We start from the raw sequence: 17,420 nt of genomic DNA, 5'->3' as shown, positions 1-17,420 counted from the left end.
AGTACGCCCAAAAATATATGTTATAGAAAAATATTATATACAAATTTAAACAGGGGGAAAATCAAGAAAAGCAAAAAGAAATGGAAAACTTTGGTTGAAATTTTGTCTGTTGTAATTTTTTTTTTTACTATATTTTGCTTGAACATTTGTATTATCTTTCAATGTCTAAATATTTTTGGTGAATAAAATATGATTTTAATAAATATATCTGTTTAATAAATCTTAAATATACCAAAATACATTGCCTATATTCACTGAGAAATTGATAAAACATATTTATTTTCAAAATGGGTTGTACTTAATAATGCTGAGCACTGTATATACTGTAAATTGAAGTGCTTTGGAAAGGGCTTTTGGAAGGAAAACCTGACAGAAATGGAAATAACTGAATGGAGCATACACTAACCTGTTTATTATTCAGTTAGAAGATAATATTTAAGAGTCAAAAACAGAGGCGGAACAAACTGAAAACAACAAAATCTCAAGTAGAGAACACAGCCTGTTAAAAATGTCACAAATCTGAGTTCTGACTTCACAAGTTCTAAGTTTGGTGTCATGAATTCTGATATAGTTTTACCCCCAAATATTCTTCCACATTCCACTTTCTGAAAAGTCAATGCTTATGGACACGGTGTCACCTACGGAGTTCAGTTTTTCAATCCCCCAAGACAGTTGACCAGCCTTCTCTTGCTCAGGAGGAAGTCTATGGGTGCAGGCGGTCTAGATAGATGAGACATTTCAGAGTCCTGACACGATGATTGACAGCCATAGGGAACAGATGTGAGCACACTTCTCTGTCAGTGTGGCAAAAAAAATGTGTGTGTGTAAAATCTGTAGATGTTTGCATTTGTGCATCTACCCATGTGTGTGTGTGCGTGCAGTATGACAACCTCCTGAAATGAGGTGACGATACGTGTGTTTGTGTGTGTGAAGGCATATTTTCTGCAGTATTCTTGGAGGCCTTTCCTCCCCTAAGATTTTCTTTTCACACTTTGCTGCACAACACATCTGCATCCAATGACCTGACTTAATGTCTCACTCAGGCAAATAAGATTGCAGAAGTGAAGAACAAAAGACCCATCACTCACAAAATGCGGCGCTTTTGGCTTAGAGTCATTTGACGGTGTGTAACGGCATCCTCTGAGATCATCTGAAAGTAATTGATTTTTTTTCCTCCTGCTTTTCTCTCTCTCTCTCTCTCTTCCCCCATTTCACCCATTCTCCGTTGTCTACTAATAGAATTAAATCAGGCCAAACAGGAGAAGGGTCCTGTGGAGGTGTTGTCAAGGTGCAGTCATCAGCATGCATTAGCAAGCCCTCAGGGGCTTCTGAAAGCACGCCTCATCTACCGGCCTCCTTCAAGGGATTAACAGACAGACAGCAATAACCAGGGAGATTAACACAAAGGATGGTCACAATTAGCCGTCAAACTGTAAACATCTTATAACACAAAATGCGATTAGGGGCCTTTGAGAAACATGGAAGCCTTTACATGCTTCATTAATTGTGGATGGAGCACTTCCGAAGTTGTTTGTGTTGTTTTATTATTAGTTATTGCTTTTCATTTTGTGTGCTGTGCTGTTTTTGAAATCCCCCTGTCACTGCTAAAGCTTCCAAATGTCTAGAAATGAATATGATGTGTTTGTATTGGGAGGAGTCGTAGATGGATGCTCTTTCAAAATAGTTTCAGCAAGCAAAGCAAGCAATGGTTAAAAGCGTTACACTTTATTTTAAGGTGTCCTTGTTACAGTGTATTTGTTCATTTAACTACTGGGTAGCATTAATTAATTACATGTACTTACTATATGTTTAGGGTTAGTATGAGAGTTACATATAATTATTTATTTATTTTTATTATTTTATTTACTATAGCAAGTACACAAAACAGGGTTGCAGCATACTGTAGGTTCATTCTGAAAACGTAGCCCTATTCATTTATGAAGATCGCGAAATATGTAGCCAAAAGTATGTATGGCTGCATTTTGTCTTTAAAATGAACACTACGGGGCCGTATGACGTACATGAGAGGAGCAGGCGCGAATGGCACTCGCAAGAAAAATTATGTGCTACAGAATGTTACGTTTTCAAACACATGCAGAAATTAAATGTTTTCTATCAGTGCTGCATAAGCTTGATTTGTTGCGCCCACTAGTGGAATCATTTTCATATCATTACTCACTACTTCTGAGTAGTTTTAGAATGCCTGCATCTACTCATTCTTTTAGCGGTATTTAAAACAGACACTTCTACATTACAAAAATGTAGTAATGTTAATGAAATAATGAAGTAATGGTACTTTACCTTGAGTATGATTATTCAAGTCTTGTCGCCTATCAACAACAAATAATGACTTCTAGTTGATCATTTGGTATCAAAAGTGTCTCATATGAAAGGCAAAGGCCTCTAGATTACGCTTATTTTACCAAAATTATCTCTTGATTTTTTGATTATTAAAATACAACAGTAAGGTCTGACTTTGCTTAGACAAATGTCTTATCACTTAACAGAAATAATGTACAGTATAGAATAAAAAGTCAAGGTGCAGTGGAAAAAGAATGAATATTGTGTCTGACTCCTTGGAGGACTGCATCCATACATCTCTGCAATGACTCAAATAAATTATTAATAAAGTCTTATGGAATGGCAAAGAAAGCATTCTTGCAGGACTTTCAGAGTTCATCAAGATTCTTTGGATTCATCTTCAATGCCTCCTTCTCCATGTTAACCCAGATATACTCAATAATATTCGTACCTGGTGACCAGGCTGGCCAGTCCTGTAGCACCTTGACCTTCTTTGCTTTCAGGAGCCTTGATGTGGAGGCTGAAGTATGAGAAGGGGCGCTATCCTGCTGAAGAATTTGCCCTCTCCTGTGATTTTTAATGTAATGGAAGGCACGAATATTTTAATAACGCACACCCCCATACAGAAAGTAACCTCAAACCCTGATTTTTCCTTCACCAAACCTGACTGATTTCTGTGAGAATCTTGGGTCCATGCGGGTTCCAATAGGTCCTCTGGTGTAATTGTGATGATTGAGATGCAGTTCAACAAATGATTTATCTAAAAAATATACCTTCTTCTAAATGACAACTGGGATTGACAACAAGACTTTTGTCAGGTAGTGTATGTTCAAATTGAATTTATTACTACATACACTCATACTATACAAAACATTATTTTTTAGACGTTGTAAAGTAAAAACTCACAAAAAAGTCAAAATTATATTAATACATTTCTTGGCGATTTCCAAGAATTTCCCATGTGCTTGTGAGTGATATCACCATATACTGCACATACAATCTGTTTTATGGATTCATACAAACAGACATGGCTTTGTATTTACACTGTTAACCCACAATATTGTCAAATTTGTTGTATATTTTTCACCAATTAAAATACAATACAACAAAACCTGAAGAAACTATTATTTTATTTTTGTTTATTTCTTATTTGTGTCGGGTTCAAAGAGCAAGCTTCTGAAAACGACACTTTTATCTCCTCTGTGTTATTTCATCAAAGGCTTATTCATCATCACCTAAGGTGATTAAAATATTTGGTTTTCTTGGAATCAATAACTGTGATCACTAAATCTTCTCATCAGATATGAAATGTGTGAGAAAGCTGTAGGATTTGTTATTCAAAGAGAAACCTCAAAGGGTTCCACCACTCATGTCTGTGTTCATCCTTCTCATTATGTTGCACACATTTCCATCGCAGTACTTTAAAGATGTTTTGGCCTTTCCATTTTTTTAAACCTGCGATGAAAGGAATATAAATAAAAACAAAATTAATCTGTTTCTGTTTGGAAACTAAAAGAGCAAATATTTGATTTCTGGCAAGAGAGATAAAGAGAAAAGTAAACCTGATTAGAAATTCATCTGAGAAATATATTTATTTATTTATTTAATTTACTTAGAAGCTGTAATCTAACTTGAACTGATCATAATTCAGTCTGGTCCTTTTTTATCTACTCCTTAACCTCATTTTAAAAACAACTTGTCAACATTTATACAGTATCTGCCATGGTTTTCAAATACATCATGGCATATTGTACGCCTAATTTTTAAATTCACAATAAACCGATATCTGCAAATATGTGATACTTCAAATTCAATTATGAGAAGAATATCTATAAGCACTTTGTGATATGCTAATAATTAAAATAAAACATTTTACCAATATGCTAAGATATACCAATTATTAATATAAAGTAAGACATAAAGTATGCCGTTTTGTTAAACAGCAAATATTTTGGCAAATAAAAAAAGTGCATTTATACTGAAAATGTAGGGCCCTATCATACACCAGGCGCAATGTGGCGCAAGGCACGGCGCAATACTCTTTTGCTACTTTTAGCTCGGCGCAAGGGTCATTTTGAGGTGATGCGCCACGCTGTTTAAATAGCAAATGCATTTGCGCTCAAATGTGCGCCCATAGGCGTTCTGGTCTAAAAAAGCAGGCGTGTTTTGGCGCGTTGCTATTTTGAGAAACTGTAAAAAGTCTGATCTTTAGACCAGAACAAAGTCGGTCTATTGTCTGGCGCAAAGTGCGCCTGGCTTACACACTACAAACAAGGTGCAGAGCAATACGCAAATATCTTTACATATGAAAAATATATAATATCTTAAGGATATATATATGTATGTATGTATATATATATATATATATATATATATATATATATATATATATATATATATATATATATATATATATAATAAGGATATACAGGATATAAATATAAATGATTCAAATATTACAAAACATAAATAAATTTCTAGGCTATATGAAGATTTAAAAAACCACTGCCTTACTTTCTTCATCTCGGGAGGCTTTTTCAGTTCATTCAATTTGCTTTTGTATAATGTTATTATTATTAACAGTATTATTTATTATATCCATATTTATATTTGTTTTATTAAAAACAAGCTTAGATTTGTCCACCTTTAAAATTTTAGACCATATGGGGCATGGCAGGTGTATTTGTAAATAACTCAGTATTTTGACAACACTTGGTTATTATTGTTCATTTATTCGTTTGCTAGAAATTAAAACTGAATTAAGAAATAGTTTTGAAACAAATCTTTGCGCTTAACAAACGAAATTAATTATTTATAGGCTAACTGATGTCTGTGGGTAAAGGTTTCCCTATCCATGAGAGCAAAAGCGAAAGTGAACTTACTTTACGTCAAAATGTGCTTATGGCACGACGCAGCTGGCTCTTAAAGTGAATGAGAGATGAGGCTCTAATTGGTTTATTCTCAAAACACACCTATAACTCATTAAGAAAATAAACTCAACCCTTTTAGACCATGCACCATGGCGAAAAAAGCCAAGTGGTGCTCGCTGCAGAGCCATTTGAGGAGAGCTGAGCTCCAGCGAGGGGGAGCTTAAGCTTGAGCTCCACCTTTTTTGCACTTCTTCTACTAGTGATGTCACTGGGGGTAGGGTTAGGGGTGGGGTTGGTGTACGCATTAAAACAGCTTACAGGAGGAGGAGCGACAGCTCATGCTCCCCCTCACTGGAGCTCAGCTCTCCTCAAATGGCTCTGCAGCGAGCACCCTCTCAAAAAAGCGGATATTCCCGTCCTTAAAGTAGCAAAAATGCGTTCTGACACGCCCTGAAAGCTTTGCGCCGTGCGTTTTGCGCTCTGTGCATGGACCGTCAAAATAGAGCCCGTAATGTGTCACCCAAATTTACTTTCATAAATCTGTTTTACACATTATCAGGACCTTCAAGACAAAAATGTGAGGGAAGCACTTTACAATAAGGTTGTATTAGTTCATTTTAGTTAATGCATTTACATGAACAAACAATGATCAGTGCATTTACTACAGCATTTGTTCATGTTAGGTAACATTGGTTAATGAAAAAAAGCTGTTTGTTGATAGTTTGTTAACTGATTACACAATTGGTTTGTAGGTGCATTAACTAATGTTAACAAGCTTAAATTAGGATGATAATAATGCATTAGTAAATGTTGAACTATGATTAGTAAATGCTGCACAAGTATTATTCATTATTAGTTCATGTTAGCACATTACATTAACATTATTTATTAGTTATTTACATCAACCAATGAAACCTTATTGTAAAGTGTGACCAATGTGAGCAATATTTAAATCCAGTGGTGCTTAAAAAAGTATATAAATTATTTGTTAACACCTTTCATTTTGTTGGCAAGGGTTCAAAATGTAACTTTTTCCTGTATTCTGTCTTTAAACATTGCAAGCCAAAAGAATCTGTCATTATAATTATTTGGGCATGAAAATCAGCTTGTTTTCCATGTATATATTGTAAACGTTTATGTATGTGTGTGTGTGTGTGTGTGTGTGTGAGAGAGAGAAAGTGGTAGGTTTTTTATGTGACTGCACACTAATCAATATTGGATCCAAATAAATGTTGTTTCGGATTACTGGCATATGCAAAAGTCTAATAATCTCAAAATAAATTCAGCTTAGCCTTTATAAAAAATAATAGATTTCTTTTGATTTTATTTGTTTTTAGTTTGTTATAGAATTATATATTATATTTTTATTCATTTTCTTTTCAGCTTAGTCCCTTTGTTCATCATGGGTCACCACAACCACCAACTTATCCAGCATATGTTTTACACAGCGGATGCTCTTCCAGCTGCAACCCATCACTGGGAAACACCCATACACTCCCATTCAAACACATACTACAATTTAGCTTACCCAAATCACCTATATCACATGTCTTTGGGAAAGTGCAGCACCCGGAGGAAACCCATGTGGATGCGGAGAGAACATGCAAACTCCACACAGAAATGCCAGCTGACCCAGCCAGGGCTTGAACCAGCGACCTTCTTATTGTGAGGCAACAGGGCTACCCATGTCGCCTATATTTTACTTTTTTGTATATATTTTTTTATTAGATAAAAACTATGGTTTCTATGCTACCTCTCAACTGACCTGTTTGTGTATGGTTGGACGGATCCAATTCGCTGCATGTAACATTGACAAATAAAGGCTCATCATCATCATCATCATCATGGGATATCCAGGTTCATTCTGAAAACTTACTGCTATATATATTTCTGCAGAGTGCCAAATATGGCACTGTGTATGCTTTTTTAGATCTCAAATTTGTCTTGCAGGTGCCATTGCCGCCTGCTTTTCTCATGTAAATCCACCAGAGGCCACTGTCTACTGAATGCCTGACAATCAACTGACCCACCCACCTCCTTTCCTAATCCCAACCAATAATGTTTTCAAAACCACAGATTGACCTGCCAACCCCCTTCCCTAAAACCAACTGATAGTTTTAAACAAGCAATTCTGCACTCTCAGAAAAAAAGGTACAATGAGGGTACAATTTTGTTCCTAGAGGGAACAAAATATAAAATTGTACCTTTAAAGGTCCCATATTGGTCCTTAGGGTACAATTTTGTACCCAAATGGGCTATAAAGGTACAAATGTCCAGATTTAGGTTTGAAAGGTACATTTTTGTACCTTTTATAGCACATTTGGATACAAAATTGTACCGTAAAGGACCAATTTGGCACCTTTAAAGGTACAATTATATATTTTCTTTCCCTATAGGAACAAAATTGTACCCTCAGCTCATGATAAGATCAAGACACTATATAACACTAATTTAAATGTATTAATACTAAACATTAATACTAAAATACATAATTTAAAAATATAATAAATAAATAAATTGATTGAATTAAATATTTTAATAATTAATTTTTTTTTCATGTATTTAAATTACATTTTTTCTCAAAAATGTTAGTAATTTAATTTATAAATGAATGTAATTTTAATCATTAAAAACGTAAATACTGGTCTTTGCTTACTGTTTAAGACCCTTTAGTTTATGGGATGTAGAATAAGAACCATGCAGAGTGACAGCATCTTCATACAGGTGGTGATGTTGCTGTCTCTTTAAGAATTTGGCTTGTTGAGACGTTATAGTAGTGTTTGTTACTGAGGCGGTCCGTCGAGTATGCTGGCTGTTTACACAGAACTTCGCTCGCTTTTCAAAGAAAAGTCTATTTTAGAGTCCACACTTTTCAGGTAAGAATGTATTAAAGGTATATTTTCAGTCTCATTTTTACATGTGAAGCCGTGTTCAGTTGATTTTCTCTGACTCTCGGGTCTCGGCTTTCCCCCGCTTTAAGTGCTCCGGGCTGGCCTGCAGGATGGAGTTTGCTAAGATGTCTGCAGCTTATTAAAGAAGTTAATACAATGTGATATCGAAGACACCGAGGGACATAACGTTATAGACGGTGAGTACTATATGCTGTTAGTTTTCTCGGTGTAAAAGTTCCCTTTGTCGCCTACGTTACGTATTCGCGCCTTATATCTTACGTTACTGCTTTATTAATAAGTGTTGCCACGGCGGAATATAATCGCAACCCAATTAGCAAAATACACTCGGGCCAGCTGCGGCAGCAGAAGCGAGCCGACGCTGCCGTATCCGTGCACCGGAATCGGGCCGTGACCCGTGAGTAATGTGCGGTGTGGCCCGGAGCTCGCGCGACTAAAGTCTTCATATACCTTGATATAAAACTTTTTGTTATTAATACTGGAAATTTGTAATTATCGATAATGTTTTATATTTTGAGGCCATTTTTCTAGCCACGGTTGACAGCTGAAATGTAATTTTTAGACGGTTATATAAGGTACACCGCCATTTTGTGAAGAAAAATCACAATTTTGTCACTGACAAAGTGACTGATTATGTAAACGTGGCTAGTTACAAACGTGGCGTGTGTATGCTTGTACATATCTTCGTTTCAGTGTCTAAGTTACATTAATGTTGAGGAGTGTCCACAAACTTTCATGTCCAGAATTGTTGGTGCTTTACTATTGTTTAACGTTATACTTATGTTAATGTAGAATTATTAACATACCATGTTGTATAAATCGACGTTTTAAGTTATACTTTGTTCTTTAATTTAATAATTTGTCTCATCTGTTCTGAAACTGGTACCTTGAGCTATTTTACCTATTTTATTAATATCTCAAAATAAGTAAATAGTTATTGCTTTATCTTATTGCTTTCCAGAAGTTTTTGAAGTTTCCAATTGTCTTTCAGAACAAGATAGAACAACAGAATGCAGCCTAACAGCATCAGACCAATGAAGGCATGTCATATGAAAGCATGGCTCAGTTACAAGATGTAAGTATGTCACATTATCTATACCATGGTTTTAATGGCTTACATACTATTTTAAATTTGTAGGTTTTTACTTACAAACAACAATAAATGTACACTCACGTGTTTAAAATTATTTTCTAGGTATTCATTGAAAGATGAGAGATCAACTGAAGAATGCTATGGACCTGACTCTAAGGTACTCTTTCTAAACTTTCTCCACTTGATTAATATTATTAAATTCTAGCTTTGGATGGATTCATTCATATTTGTTTGTATGCCACATCTTATGTTCCAGGAATTGATTTTACAGCAGCACTTCTCATGTTGCCAGCCTTGTTAAGCGAGACACTTCAACATTTCGTTGTGCTCCGGTGCGTATGTTGTTTTCTGTTTAGTATATGCTGTGATAAATGCATTTTATAATTCTTGATATTCTTTATATTAGGATGACGCAGTGGGTAGTGCTGTCACCTTACAGCAAGAAGGTCGCTGGTTCGAGCCTTGGCTGGGTCAGTTGGCATTTGTGTGAGGAGTTTGCATATTCTTCCAGTGTTCGTGAAGGTTTCCTCCAAGTGTTCCGGTTTCCCCACAAGTATAAAGACATGCACTATAGCTGAATTTGGTAAGTTTATTTGTCTGTAGTGTATAAATGTGTGGTGAATAAGTGTGTCTGGATGTTTCGTAATACTGGGTTGCAGCTAGAAGGGCATCTGCTGCATAAAACATATGCTGGATAAGTTGGTGGTTCATTCCACTGTGGCAACCCCAGATTAATAAAGGGACTAAGCCGAAAAGAAATTGAATGAATGAATGAAATTTATATTAGTCTTTTAATCTGTGATACTTTTTTTTTAATCAGTGAATATTAATTATTTTACTTTCTATGCATGTGGATTTTCTCTTCATCAGTGATAGAGTGACTGATATTAATGTCATTATTGCTTTGTCATTTACAGTGAATCATCTTCACCACATCCAACAGTTCAAGGACAGGAGGAGGCCACCGACTGGACAACTGTGTTAACAAGACGAGTCATGGCAGTCTTCAGAGTTGATGAGATTGCGATTGGCCGGGCTAATGATGTGGATGAATATACATTTTTGACATATCCATCTTATTAGAAGAACACCCTGATGTTTCTGTAGTGGAATGTTTTGAATAAACGGTGGACAGCAACAAGCCTCGATCTACTCCAGTTACCAGAGTGATAAACCTTGTTTTTTGTTTCTCTACATGCTCTTGGGATAATCACAATCATCAAGTTAATCCAGCACACTGCTATCATTCATGCATAAAGCAAAATTTTAAATAACTTGTGGTCCTAATGACTATCAAAGAACATTTTCCAGATATGAGTGCTTTACATGTCATGTTTATCAAAAGCATAAACACATATTGTGTTACAACAAATTACAACTCCACTTGAGGATGAGGAGTAATCTACTGATGTATTTGATTTTCTGCACTGTTGAAGCAATTTATAGAGAAAGTTTGCCTTCATTCTGAAGTTCAGAGAAAATGTTGATGACAAATTATTTTTATGACCGAGTATTCTGACTAAAGACAAATACTTTGGACTTTATAAAGTGCAGTACTTGATGTAGCCTGTGTAATGTGTTTATAAATCTTAAACAGTATTCTTGTGGTCTTTGTATTAAGTGTAGATTATTTAGTTTTTATTTGTTATCTAAATTGTTCTTTTTACTGTTTTACATGTCTGCTTTATACTTGCTGTGTAATTTTATTTCTTAACACATTCAGTTGTGAGTTGTAATGAAATATTTCTACATTAGTAAATAAAAATGGACATCTGTGAACCAGAATTTTTTATTTATTTATTTGTGCATGCAGTCACCAAAGGGTCAAAATGCCTGGGTCAGTACCCTGAAAATACTATATAATATAAAAAGGTACATTTTTGTACCTTCAGTGTCTAGGGTACAAAATTGTCCCTTAAAGGGTACAAATGTAGAAGGTACAATTCTGTACCTTTAAATAGAGGTACAAATTTGTACCCTTAAGGGTACCACCCCAGTGACGGGCCATTTGTACCCTAAAAGGTACAATTTTGTACCTTTTTTTCTGAGAGTGTGAAAAAGAAGAGTCCTCATCTGATTGTTACTACGTTTTCAGATTTTTTCACATTCTCACACTGTTATTTATGTTTAATTTATTTTTCGGCTTTTCTTTTTGTCTTACCTGCTTTCTGTCCATTCTTTGACGGACTTGAATTTTGTCATCGTGGTCAACTTCGCTCTGTGTCTCAAGTCTGCTGACCGATGCGGAGAGCCACTGGACAAACTGGTAACAGTGGAAAAGCTGTTAATATGGAGGTAAGCACTCAGCTGGTAAGTGCGAAATAAAATGGCATCATACCGCGCCATAGCATTTATTTTAAAGACAAAATGCAACCATGCATCCCTCTGGCTACATAATTTGTGATCTCCAGAAATGTATATAGGGGTACGTTTTCAGAATGATCCTATGCAGATTTTTTTTTTTTTTAGGCTTTTTATATTATTTATTATATTTTATTTTATTGTACATTTTTTAATTATTTTATTATATAAAACAATTATGGTTTAAGCAATACTTAAAAAGGATAGTAAAAAAATGTCAAATATTTTTAATGATGCAATAATTACTTCCAATATGTTCGTTTTGTTTCAAATATGTTCCAAATCCAGTCTTGCACAGACATTCAGTCATACAAAATCAACTTTCCTGCAGGCTGTAAGATGTTGAAAAACTGTTCTCAACCCCCAAAAATGTGAGCCTACTTTTATATTCCCTGTTGTAGGTGTGAAAGAAAGAAACAGAAAAGACATGTGTGCTATGCTAAGTCAGGATTGTGGCAGAGGTAAAAAATACAAGTTCTTTCATCTGACCGTTTTGAAAGAGCAGATAAAAGAACTCAATAAAAATCTCCTTGAATCTATCCCTCTCCAGCAGAATCGCATTCCTGACAGATGTGTTAGCTCTTGTTATTCATCCCCTTCTTGTTTCACTCCATTCATCCCCCTTTACAGGAGCAGAGCTACATGGCATGCGCCGGTTATTTTCAGACGTTAATATATGCATTTTAAAGACTTTGCCTTCATTTGAAGAACGCAACGGTTACCCACACCGAGATATCAGAGAAGCGTTTGAAGTGAGTGCTCTCCTGCCCGCCTTTGTGTTCTGGGTTTGTAATATGAATGAATAATGTATCAGGGATTAGAAATTCATAATGCTCTTGTTTTCACCTTCCATGAAGCCTGGCCTCCTCTCACATATCCCCGCGCTGGCCTGTGAGTAAAATCTCATTATGGCAGATTCCCTGAGGTGGGAAGGGCCAAGCCTCTGGAAACGGGCCGGACGGCACCGAGAGACTGTACGGATGATGGAAGCTGGAGGAGAAGAAAAGTTTTAATCACCTTTCACCAAAGCCACTCCGCCAGGGATGGCAGGTTGGTGTTTCGTGTCGGGAAATTAAAAGTACTAAAAACAAACAAGCAGAGTTTGCTCCTCTCGTCTGGTGCCTGTGGTGATTAATGCTTCTACGGGGGGAAAAATTCAATTCGGCAAAGCAAAAAAACGATGACATATATGTAGGGCTTTTCAAACTTGAAGAAGTAGAGATGGACCGAGCTTTTCGTGGATCGCTTTCCACATAAGCAGACATTTGTTATATTTATTCAGCTTGTTAATTTCAGTAATATAATTGAAAAAATGTGTAAAGGTTTAGATGACTGAGGAACAATACAATTTATAAAGTAATATGTTCTGTCTTTTCAAGAGTTCACACTTAGCTGATGATTGATTATAAAGCTTGTTTGGCATACTGTCCTGGGAGCAAGCCCCGAGCTCATAAGATCCTCGAGCCCATGGCTCCCTACCGTTTGCAAGGCGAGAGGGGAGTTTGGGCTCAGGTAGATCTCGAAACTCCCCTGCTGTAGTAGTTAATGAACAGATAGTGATTGCTCTTAAGAGATAACTACTTGGAGCATGTCTATGGTGCCGATTTAGATTAGTCAATTAACTTAAGTTGCATGTTTTTGGTCGGTGGGAGGAACCCAGCGGAAAACCATGTGAGGATGGGGAGAATGTCTAATCTCTGCACAGAAATGTCAGCTGGCTTGGTAAGGACTAGAACCTGAGATGTTCTTGCTGTGAAGCAACAGTGCTAACCACTGGGCCACCCTGTCACCCATCTTTTAAAGGAGGAGGAGTAGGGGATTCTTCAAAAGGAAGATGGCTGTCATATGGAACTTAGGGTATTTATAGTGGCTTAGGAATCGTCTTGAATAAAAATTGAATAATGCGGGGCCGCCTGCAAGCAATCATAAGCATGTGAGTCTCTCGAAATTAGTCCATAAATAAACTTAACTTAGTGGATCTACTGAAAGAGAGACCTGCTGTAGCTTTATTTACAAACAAGTGATTGTAATTTGATTTTGATTGTAAATCTTAAATCGTATTTAATCTATCGTTTTTATTTTGTGTTAAATTGTAAACTCCTACACTCTCAAATTAATTCAGCATTAATTCAGAGATCTGTAACAAATTTCTGCACAGAAATATTTAAAAAAACAATTCATTTATATTAACAACTGATTCTTCGTATTCGTATTACCGTTTCACCAACACGATTTTGTGGCAATTCATAACTTTTTGATTCAGTGGATATTTTGCATGAATTTGTATGATCTGATTTGTACAGTTTAGTACAATTTGCTTATCCCCCAATAATAGTTGGGTTTAGGAGTGGGGTTGGATGCCACGCCTCCTTTTTAAAACAACAAATTTGTATGAGTTAGCCACTAATCTGGCAAAATCTAAATTAGTTCAATTTTCTCATGGGATCAGGCTGGTTTCACATTGCACAATCCAAAAACAATCCAAAAAAGTTAGTATCCTTATTTACAACATAGGCTCATACTGAAAACGTACATTTCTAGAGATCACAAACTATGTAGCCAGAAGTATATGACTGTATTTAAAACTAGCGATACGGGGTGGTGTGGCGCAGTTCCATTTTGCGCTTACCACTTGACACTTACCTCTATGTGGACGTTATTTTGATGTCCAATAACAACGTCAGATTTATTTGTGTAGCGCTTTTACATTGTAGATTGTGTAAAAGCAGCTTCACATAAAAGGTCATAGTAAATTGGAGCAGTGTAGTTCAGTTTTTTAGTGTTTAAGTTCAGTTCAGTTTAGCTCAGTTCAGTGTGGTTTAAAAATCACTACTGAGAGTCCAAACACTGAAGAGCAAATCCATAGATGCGTTTTTCTACCGATCCCAAAACCATGCAAGCTAGAGTGTGTTGGAAAGTGACCAAAATCTAACGCATGGATCCATTAATAATGGCAACCAAAATCCAACATCTTATAAACATCATAGTGGTAACATCCACACATAGTCAAGCTGTAACATCATTGGACGTTGATATTAGGTTGTGTTTAGGTTGCGTTGGAATGTGACCAAAATCCAACATCTGTCCAATGTTGCACTCTGATGTTGGATTCCGACGTCATCCTGATTTTAACTTCAACCCAAAATGCTAAATCCTCACAATGTTGGAGTCAAACGTCAATCTGACGTCATGTTGACATCCTGTGCCTGTTGGGTTTCTATCATTTACTGGCCGGAAATAACTGTAGAGGAGTGTGTTTTCTCATTTGACAGATGTTTTACTTTACAGCTGTTCCAGTAAACTATACTAACACTACAGGGATTAGAAGTTTTTACTTTAATAGGTGAGACAGACAAATATGGTTTAAAGCACAGCATGCAACACTGGGAGAAAAGTGTGCATGATTTAATTGGAGATAAAAACAGAAGAGCAGCACGCTACTGTCTGCTGTCTTTTTCATAATAATACAGCGCAAAAGAAAACAATCAGGAGGAATTAAAAAACAGCAAGTGGAACGAAGAGATTTTGTCACTGATATTCTTATGATACCAATGTCACATTAAAATGCCAAGCGTTACATTATTTTCTTCCTGTAGATAGATAAAACAGCTTGATAGAGGACACACTGTCGGATAAGGATTATTTGTAGCATATCCTTGTTATCTCAAATGATTTGTTATTATTTGTTAGTCGGTTTGAGCGGATGCGCCCTAATCCAAAAGTGCCACCAATTCTGTAATTTCAAACAGTGGGCAATTTTTTTGTGAGCAAGATCTAGTCACAATAGAAATACAATTTTGTCTGAGGGCAAAAAAACGTCTCAGAACAGATTTTGTGTCCTTTTGTGTCCTCATCATTCAAATTGGCCATGAAAATTTGTCTGACAGAAAAGCTGCTTGGTTTAAAATTGACTTCTATGTGAACATTTCTTTATACATCTTAACGCTATTGAAAGTGGACAATGGGCTTTTTTGTCAATGAAATAGCAACTATACCTGCCTTCATATTCCTCTATTAAAACTTTTTTGTTTTAATAACCCCACTTTTGAAACTGCAAATGTGAAAAGTTCCCCTATAACATGGACTAAAAATGGATTTACGAATGATGATAATCCATGGTTTACCGCTGTGTGAAAAGCCCTTGTGTGAGCCCTTGTGCTGTGAACATGTAAGTGTGCTAACAACGAGCTGCACTAACAACTTAGTGATCGGTTTACAAACCAAGAAGAAACCCATGGGCAGGGCTTACAAAGCATTTTCACACGTAAAAATGGAAAACATGTCTCACAACATCTACAAAGCATTTCGCCGTAATGAAGAATGTCCACTGGGCTTTTCTTTCAGGATTGTTCATATGGTATGCTGATTAGAGGTGGAAGAGAAAGCCCTGTAGCAAGTAGTCTCTGAGATCATCATTATACAAATTATAACTTTAAAATAACTTAAAAAAATGTGTAACTTGCCGAGCCCTAAATATAGTCCTAAACATATTCTGAAGTGTGTGTGTGTGTGTGTGTGTGTGTGTGTGTGTGTGTGTGTGTGTGTGTGTGTGTGTGTGTGTTCAAACACTAAAGCCATGCAGAGTGAGGCACACTACAGGAGTCTAACGCTGTTTTATCCCACATTTATCTGCCTAACACTCTGAAAATAAAATCTTGAGTTGTGGGACTTTGCCTGGGTTCAATGTTCAACTCTAGTGATTTTCTGCTGATGTGAGATGTTTACATACTAGATCTTGAAACACACTCCTGTATGAGTCTGTTGGACACAAAGACAGAGGAGATGCCCATCTAATGTGACAAAATGTACCAAGTCACTATACTGACAAATAAAAACACTGGAAAGAAATTAGTTTTGATTGTAGAAAGTTGTCATAACCGCACATAGCAGATGTAACCATTAACGAATGATCTGCTATATGGCAGGATATATGAAAAGCTGGCATGTAAATCTCAATAATATCTCAACCCAGGCTCATTGAAAACATGTGCCCAGGACTACATTTTTGAGAACCAACAAATATGTTCCCTGGACTATGTTTTCTTGCCGTTTTTTTATTTATTTTTTTTTTTATTTCACCAATCACCTAGAAGGTGGTGTGTACATTTTTGACAATCACAAAAATGTTGCTGGGGCATTTCATGCCATTAGACATGCCATTTCATGTAAATCCACCATGTATGGTGTATGAGGCCGATGTATGCAAAACGTTCATCTTGAGCATCGTTGTGCACACTATATCAGCTTGATATTCACTGACCCATCCGCCCCCTTCACTAAACCCAACCAATTGTTTTCAAAAGCAAATTAGAAGAGAAAAGTTGATCACATGCTGCTTTTATTGGGTTTGGTTTTTCCTGATTTCTGGAACCATCCTTCACCAGACTCGAACCTCTGTCCACTTTACCTTCTGATGCCATGTGCAAACCAATCATGCTCGAAAAAATGTCCTTATGGAAATGAGAAGTCAGCAGTAACGCCCCATAGGGGTTTGTTTTACATATAAAATGCAGCGATATGTACCCAACCCAGGCTCATTCTGATTAGGTACCTTAATATATATATTTCTGGAAATCACAAAATACGTACCAGGAGCTACGTTTTTTGCTGTTTTTGTTTTCGTGAATCCAAAAAAGGCCGTAGCGTATACTTTTTCAGATCTCATATTTCGCTCACGAGTGCCATTCGCACATGCTGCACATACGAAAATCCACCAGAGGCCAGTGTTGACTGACTAACAAACATACTGACTGACCAACCGACCAATACACCCACCCTCCCCCATCCTAAACCCAACCAATAGTGTTTTAAAAATCACAGACCTGCCCACCCACTACACTAAACCGCAGTGTTTTAAAAAGCAAAGGTTTTCAGATTTTACCACAT

The 17,420-nt window shown here is 36.4% G+C and overlaps 1 protein-coding gene and 1 long non-coding RNA gene across 10 annotated transcripts in view; one reads left to right on the top strand and one right to left on the bottom strand.

The window, feature by feature from the left end:
- Positions 1 to 392: 392 nt before the first annotated feature.
- LOC147837108 (uncharacterized) overlaps positions 393 to 17,420 on the bottom strand; it is a 39,488-nt gene continuing 22,460 nt past the window's right edge. For 4 of the 9 annotated variants that reach the window (XR_015478522.1, XR_015478527.1, XR_015478526.1 and 1 more), the window contains 2 exons: positions 11,335 to 11,436; positions 393 to 1,356 (listed from right to left, as the gene is read on the bottom strand). Coding sequence is in view for 3 of the 9 variants with exons in the window: in XM_087240908.1 (XP_087097034.1) it covers positions 1,342 to 1,356; positions 11,335 to 11,436 (117 nt within the window). In the remaining 6 variants the exon portion in view is untranslated. Of the gene's footprint in view, positions 1,357 to 3,534; positions 3,757 to 11,334; positions 11,437 to 12,380; positions 12,525 to 17,420 lie in introns of those variants that run through there. The other 5 variants (XR_015478521.1, XR_015478523.1, XM_087240909.1 and 2 more) reach the window with 2 other exon arrangements.
- LOC147846370 (uncharacterized) lies at positions 8,126 to 9,714 on the top strand. The gene is made up of 5 exons (XR_015478528.1): positions 8,126 to 8,259; positions 9,072 to 9,155; positions 9,276 to 9,330; positions 9,430 to 9,505; positions 9,580 to 9,714. It is a non-coding gene; the product is annotated as an uncharacterized LOC147846370 (long non-coding RNA).

Source organism: Danio rerio, chromosome 2 (genome assembly GCF_052040795.2).
Source record: "Danio rerio strain M-AB ecotype USA chromosome 2, GRCz13ab, whole genome shotgun sequence".
NCBI lineage: Eukaryota > Metazoa > Chordata > Actinopteri > Cypriniformes > Danionidae > Danio > Danio rerio.
Note: the sequence above shows the minus strand (reverse complement) of the source record. Positions and strands in the feature narration are given on the sequence as shown.